At 35.7% G+C, this 8020-nt stretch overlaps 1 protein-coding gene across 1 annotated transcript in view; it reads left to right on the plus strand.

Moving 5' to 3' along the window:
* The window catches only part of LOC104271489 (centlein-like), a gene marked incomplete at both ends in the record, with an annotated part of 76529 nt that extends 69457 nt beyond the window's left edge, over nucleotides 1–7072 (plus strand). Inside the window, one exon of the mRNA XM_009866173.1 lies at nucleotides 6947–7072. Within this exon, the coding sequence (XP_009864475.1) occupies nucleotides 6947–7072 (126 nt within the window). The remainder of the gene's footprint in view (nucleotides 1–6946) is intronic.
* Between the last annotated feature and the right edge of the window lie 948 nt (nucleotides 7073–8020).

The raw sequence follows: 8020 nt of genomic DNA on the forward strand, positions 1-8020 counted from the left end.
CTTGGCAAGGATTGCCCCCTGTAGTTGGCACTGGTGAGGTCATACCTTGAATCCTGTGTTCTGTTTTGGGCCCCTTTCTACCAGAATGGCATTGAGGCAGTGGAGTTTGTCCAGAGAAGGGCAACAAAGCTGGTGAAAGGTCTCAAAAACAAGTCTTACAAGGAGAGACTGGGGTTGTTTAGACTGGAGAAAAGGAGGCTGAAGGGGAGACCTTATTCCTTTCTATGCTACCAGACAGGAGGTTGTAGAGAGGTGGGAATTGGACTCTTCTCCCAAGTGATAAGCTATAGGACGAGAGAAAACAGCCTCAGGTTGCTCCAGGGATGGTTTAGACTGGCTATTGGAAAGAATTTCATCACTGAGAGGGCTGTCAAGTGTTCACACAGGCTAACCAGGGAAGTGGTTGAGTCCCATCCCCGGAGGTTTTTAGAAGACATGTAGATGTGGTGCTCAGGGACGTGATTTAGTGGTGGGCTTGGCAGTGCTAGGTTAATGGTTTACTCTATGATCTTAAAGGTCTTCTCCCACCCAACTGATTCTATGATTCTATGCTGTAGATTTATATTAAAGAGGTAATTTCTATGCCAGTTTTAGTGGAGAATATCTTTATTGACAGAGTATGCAGTTAAGGGTTTTTTTTCGTGTTTGACAGGCTAGTGATGCTTAGCAACTTGAAATTTCACTAGAAACAAGAGATGAAGTATTTTGTCAAGAAATTCTGACCGTGTGTGAGTTACAAAATACTATAATAGAATAAGTTGCTGTAAATAAAAAATGTGATGGTGATGGTAGTGTGAAAATGCTTAGTTAACTCTTTGGGATCTGGTTTTGATTATGGATTCATGGGTCATTTACAAAAGCAGAATTATTTACTGGTCTCACATGTTCCTGTAGTAATCTGTAATGTTATGTTTCTCTAGGCAGTTTTATCTAAATGATTTGTTGTACTTCTTATTTTTTATTACTAAGGTAATACACCTGTACTATAATTTTCTAGGTATTTCAACAGCTTTCTTTAAGTGAGCTAGAGTGTGTTACTACAATGCAAAAATCTGAAATCGAGCTTTTACAGGCAAAATTGAGAAAAACAAGTCTTCACCTAGCAGAACATAATTTGTACGCTTCAGTTACTCTGGAAAGCAACAATGTAAGGACTGGTAGAAAGCATGAGGTGTGTTAGTTTTATTGTCTTGTGTATTTGTGTCAAAGTCAGGCTGGTAAAGCCAAACATTTTTGCTCAAGGGTCCAGATAATAATTTTAATATCTGTTGATGCTGCTTATAATTCTGGAAGCTTGTTTGGATGTTTCTGGTATTATCTGCCAAAGACTTGTTAAAATAGCTGTTGGGAGTAGGTTTTGCCTTATTAAATACTGAATAAGGGTTTCTTAATTAAATGAAATATTTGAAGGATAAATTCTATGTAGGTTTGTTAAAATGAATATTTATCAGGTATTTTGTGGTGCTTTTAGAATGACCATCATTCCCTAGAAGAAAAATGAGAGAAATATAAATGGTTATTATTACAATTTTATAAATCAAAAATATTGGTTTTTTAAAATTGTTGATTTTTGAAGTATACTGTATTTTTTTTCCTATGGAGATTGACAGCAATATCCTTTGGAAGTTTATACTTTCAAGTTTTTATTACTCTGTATAGTGTTAGACTGCCTCTTCCGTAGTAATTTTCTGTTAAATTTAGGCACCAGGTAACAATAACAGCTATAAACTATAGCTAATAAATTAGATCAATCAATAAATCTATGGCTTAAATTGATTTATTAAATGAGCTGGTCATGATGCTTTTCAGTGTGCTCAGCCTATTCCTCATCTGATTTTTTTTATTTTTCTGTATTTATTTTTAAATTGTGATGGTATAGAATATGAGAAACTTGGGAAGCAAGCAGAAACATGCTTCTGTGTGCTGTAGTCTACAGGATGGACCATCACGTTCTGCTTTTTTATGAATCTCCTGGTTTTCCATAATCTCATAAAATTTCCTTTGAAAACTGTATGGTTTCTCCTTGTCCTGCACCATATGCCATTTCTGGGAAAAGAGATATTTTAGCACATTTATTTAGGAGAATTTGGTTGTGAAAATGTGCTTAAGAAAGGACAAAATGCTGCACAGGCAGTTTAGAATGAGGAACACAAGGTGAGAAACAGCCCTGTAAGGACCAAGTTTGAAGAAGGAGGAGAGGGAGAAGATGCTCAGGGTAACCAAGCAGGTATTTCTCTGCAGCCCATGGAGAGGACCACTGTGGAGCAGTGGGCTATAGCCCACACCAGAACAGATGGATATTCTTCATGGAAACCACAGTGTGTGGGGAGAAGTCCATGCTGGAACAGGTTCTTCTGACAGGAACTGTGGCCCATGGAGGACCCACAGGTTTGTCCTGAAGGACTCCAGTGTTATGCTGGAGCAGGGGAAAAGTGAGGGGAAAGTGGCTGAGAGGAGCTGTTATCAACTGACTGTAACCCTCTGTTCCCCATCCCTCTGCGTTGCTCAGCAGCAAGTAGAGGAGTCAGGAGGTAAGGAGTGAAATTGAGCCTGGGAAGCAGGTAGGGAGAGAAAGTGTCAGTTTAATATTTTATTTCTTACTTCCCAAATCTATTTTAACTGGCAAAACCTTAATATTCTCAAGCTGAGTCTGCCTGTGTTGATGAACGGTAAGCAATCTCCGTTTCTTTGTCTCAACCCATAAGCTTTTTCATCTTTTTTTACCGCCTGTTCTGGTGAGTGAGCAGAGTGAGTGGTTGGGTGGATATCTGACCATTTGCCAAGGTTAACCCACCACTATGTCATTTCTTGTTTTCTCAGAATAATGTATATGAGAATACTGTGCTTGTCATGAACTGATCACTGTGTCAGGAATAAAGAAGTTACGTTCTCTTGAATAAGACTAAATGGAAACTTTTAAATCCAATTGTAGAGAATCTTCTCCTGTTTTGATATGTAAATCCTAGTCATGCTCTTTTCAATACTGAGAGTTGTTTCACCTGGACACTTTTTCACAGGTGCATGCAGTCTCTGTTAAAACTTTTCAGAACTAAACTGACAGGCTACAAATCCTTTGTACTTAGGCAAGACAGTAAGGAAAATTATAGAAACAATCTGGCTTGAGGATCACAAAATATACATATAAAATAGAAAAGAAAGTACTGCTGCCTCTACTGATTTTCCCTTGCAGTGAACTGTCTTCCTAATACCTTGTTTTTCAGTCTTTTATAACAAAAGTATTCATGACAGAAGTTATTAGAGCATGATTCGACAAGAAGAATATGTTGGATATACAAGTCCTTTTTTACAAGAACATTTTGGCTTCACAAGAACATTTTGGCTTCACAAAGACTCTGTCATGTCAACCCTTCATCTCCCCTTACGTGTGTTCCCAGAACACAAAGAATAAGCAAACGTGGAATCCCTTCTGATCAGAATGACTCTGCTTTGGGTGTTGATTTCTGTAAGGACATAAGAGTCAGTTGTTTGATCTTCCTAGAGCTCTTTCTAGAGCTTAAATTTCATAACTTTGCGAAGCATGTATGATATGTTACATGATTAAACTGTCTTCCATATATCTGCTGACAGATTCAGTAACACAGCCCTCGCGTATCTTACAGCAAGCTTTCCCGTTGTATCATACACTGGGAGTTATAATTGCCTTTTACTTATGTACACTCCAAAGCATTTTTCTAAGTCTATAATGTCAAGATATTAAAGGGCATCGGTTAAATTTCAGTACTTACAGAGTTCCTGTTGAAATATAGTGCACCAAGAATTTGCTATTTTTCTCTCAAAAAAAAAAAATCCACCAGTGTCTTGTTGGCCTCTGGTTCAGCTTCAAGAAATGCTGCTGTTTCTTCAACTGATGCAGGCAGTAAGATTTCCACCCACTGTCTTCCGTGCTGTCTCCTGGCAAACATTGATCTGATCTTTGTGCGCAGAAGATTTCCACAAGACATTTCAGTACTTCCTTTTTTTTTTTATTTTTTTTGCCTTGTTTTGGGACTCATCCAACACAAGACCTGTTGAAGTCAAGAATGTGACTATTTCCACCTTCATGCCATGGTGTCTTTCATGGTTTAGACAGGTAACAAAAGGTTGTTTAGAAGGAGGCATCTTTCCTTTCTCTGCTTACTGTACCTCCTTTAACAGTTAATGTGTATTCCATTTACTTAACAGCTATTTCTTTATATTAAATCTATCACAAATTTTTGTATTTATTAATATTACAAAGTATATTTATTTCTGATTTTCTGCTACTTGGCTTAGTCTTTTGTAAATATGTTTTAAGGATCATTTTATGAAAAATCTTCTTTTGTGACCCTTTACTGACTTGCATTAACAGTCTTTGCTCATAAAATGGGACTTTTTCTTACTCGTAAACATTTAGGAAATGTGTCTAACATTACAGCTTATGTATATATTTAAAATAGGTACATCTAAATTTATTGTAGAATTTAGGGACTGAATTAAAAATTAAATGCTTAAACCTGGCAGCAGCAGAAGCAGCAAAATTTGCAGTTGTGAGAAGGGTATTACAGATACCATCTTACAAACTGTGGCAGTCCCAGGCAATCAAATTACAGAGTATTTTACTACACAGTCTCTTTTATCTTGTAGGAATATTAAACTGTTTGCCTCCTTAGCAAAGATTGCCTTCGAATTACTTATAGGCAGCTGTAAAGCCCAGACCCAGCTACTTCTTTCCACAGACCTCTAGTCTGATCACGACACAGGTTAGAAAGTATTCAACAGTAGAATGTTGATGCATATCACCAATCCCACGTGTTCTCACAGGGAGTTATTTCCATGTCCATGGATAGTTAGAATTTTTCTCTATTTTTTTCCATACCTTGGGAACAGATTCATGGCACAGTCGCAGGTAGCTATATAGAAAGTCTGTGTGTGTATGTGTATATATATACACATATATAAACATATATATATATATGTTTAAATAAAAAACAACTGTGTACTTGTTGTATCTGACCACCTTTGATAAAGCAGCAAGACTATCAACTTTACATTTTTCTATATTTTTCTTTCTTTTCTTAATTCTTCCATAGAGCCTTTCTACTTGGTTACTCTTAGCAATCTGGTGCTGATTGGTTCACTTCTTTTTCTTTATTGTCCTTCTCTTTGGCAAGAGATGCAGTCTTTGACCTTTTATTCCTGAGGTCAGAGAGATCATTTATTTTCCAAATCTTCTATAAACCAACAGGAAATTTAATTAGAAAACATTTATTTAAAAAAATACATTCTAATATTTTAGAAAAAAAATCAGTATCATTAGGCAATGATTAGGAAATGTGAAACATAGGAGTTTTATTTAAGATCTTGGGTTTATTCAAGAAATCTGGTGCTTAGAAGATGAGTGTATTTTTTGATATGTTGGTCTTGGAATATTCTGCTTCAGACACCTGAAAGAGATCAGTTTGGTATTGTGCAGTGTTAAAATCTTTACTGATTAATATCAGCACCTGTTAACTGAATTAAACTTTTGGATAACTCTACCAGAAATATTAGGGAAAAAAAAAGTCAGTAATATTACTATTTCAAAGAGATCTACTCTTAGGCAGCACAATGTTATGCTAACATAAAACCGTAAAATTGGAAATATTGTTTAAAATGTTCGTTAAAACTTTATTCTGTTTTTTTTCTGCGATATAAAGGAACTGACCGGAATATACAAAATACGTCCATTTGAGATCTAGATTTTAAAAGAACTAAAATTCTTTCTGGGTGTTGTGGTTTTTTATTTGTTTGTTTTAAATCTCATTCGGGCACATTTTGGAAGCAAAAGGAATCCAGAACCATATGACAAAATTGACTATAATTAAATTCTTAAATATATGATTTATAATTTTCTATTATTTCATTATAGCTTTTGTTTTTCTCCCTTTTGGAAACCAGTATGATTCAAAGTGAAAGTGTGGAATGCAGTGTCTTCTGAACATTTCATACTGGAATGTAACAGTCAAAGAAAATGCCAGTCGCTAATTAAGATTCTCTTTCAGATTAAGTTAATTTAATCGAATAGTAAAAGTGTTGAAATTCATAATATTCAAGACGACTTTATCCCAAATTCCGTTTGTTGTAAATAAGTTATTTTGCAGTGAGAACGGCAGCATGCAGCAACAATAATAACTGTTAATCCTAACTTTTTGTTTGACTTTGCGTACTTACGTAGTAGCATTCTAACTTATTGGTATTAAATTTGTGTTAGTATTTCTCTGTCCTTAACCAAAGTTATTCAGAGAGTCAGAAAGTGTAATTTGATGAGGTCTTTCTATTTTTTTTTTTTTTGCAATAAGGACATATGACATAGAATGAACAAGAAAGCTGCCCAGTTTAAGTGTTACTTTGGCATATTCTTGCTCCAGATTGCTATATGAAGCTGTACATAATATAAACACATATTCTTGTCTCTAGTTAGTCACATTATAGTTAATGACCATATGGTCATTATGGTATAAGATCTACTGTCTGTTGTATTTATATTCCTCAAGCATATTGTTCCTTCAACTTCACAGTGTGTTAAACTATTTCAAAGGGAAAAAAATCCTTTCCCTCTTGTTTCTGGTTGTCCTATCAAGTGTAACCTTGGACCCTTATAGAGCAATTAGACCAGCCTCTATCCCCTCCTTTGTAATGAGGTTTCTTGCATTTCTGAGTCTATAACCCTTTAGTCTTCCCTAATGGGACATCATTATTCTGAAAGAAACAATGTAAATGTAAATGAATATTCTCATTAACGAGTCACAGAGAAACCTTTAGTGGTAGCGCTGTGGTAATTCTGCTTGTTATTTCTCTGGTATTCCATGCAGATTTTTTTTTTTATAATTCATTATTAGTATTCAAAATTACTTCTTCTTTAATTCTGCATGTCTTTCATAATCCGGTGTTCCAACTAGTTCAACCATGTCCTTGTTTTATTCTCCAGGAACCACCTGTGAAACATTCAAGGTCTCTGTCCCCAAAGAGCTCTTTTAGCGAGTCAGAGGAGCTAAAGAAGCTTAAAATAGCTGAAAGGAAGATTGAAAACTTAGAGAAGACACTACAGCTAAAGGTGAACATTAAAATATAAAAATAGAAGAAACCCTCTAGCTATAAGTTTGCATAGGCAAAGATATACAAAAATAAACAGACATTTTAAAAATGCACAATGTACATATCGTTATGGTCTGTAAGTGTGTTAGCATAAGAGAGCACTCTCCGTTACTTTGTCTTTTTCCTTTGCTGCCAAGAATCTTATGTTGGTACTCCTGCAGTTGTGTGGAAGCCTAATTCGAGCTGTCATTAATAATACATGCTTGTTAAATACATTTTCAAAATTTGGGTCTGAGAATATATATTCTGAGAAATTAATGTATTCATATAGAAATAAACTGAAGCAGAAAGTGTGAAGTTCTTTTTATTTTTGTACAGTGAAGCCAGTATTTTAAAATGCTGAAGTCAGTTACTTGCAACAGAATTACCCCATGTGATTTTAGAAGTTAAGGCTTAGAAGTTGTTCTAACAAATGCTGTGAAAAAAAACTCAACAAGCACACTCCACCACATACGAAAAGCTTAATTAAGCATGTATTGCTATCCTGCTTTTGTCTGGGATAGACTTGATTTACTTCCTAGTAGCTGATGCAGTGTTGAGATTTTGTACATTTAGTGTGGGAATAATGTTGATAACACACTGATGTTGTAGTTGTTGCTAAGTAGGGCTTATCCTAAGTTAAAGACTTTTCAGTTTGCCATCCTCTGCCAGCAAAGAGGTGCACAAGAAACTGGGAGGGAGCATGGCCAAAATAGGATGTAGTGCTCCATGTAGTTGGCCAAGAGGGGTAGAGTGCTGCTCCAGCATCGAGTCAGTGGGTGGTGTGAAATTGCATTGTGCATCACTTATCCTGTTCTTGGGCTTTATTTCTCTCCCTTTTTGACACAGATATTTTCATTACAATGATTATGGTTTACAATCACAGAATGTCAAGGATTGGAAGGGATCTCAAGAGATCATCTAGTCC

Source organism: Apaloderma vittatum, unplaced genomic scaffold (genome assembly GCF_000703405.1).
Source record: "Apaloderma vittatum isolate BGI_N311 unplaced genomic scaffold, ASM70340v1 scaffold5003, whole genome shotgun sequence".
NCBI lineage: Eukaryota > Metazoa > Chordata > Aves > Trogoniformes > Trogonidae > Apaloderma > Apaloderma vittatum.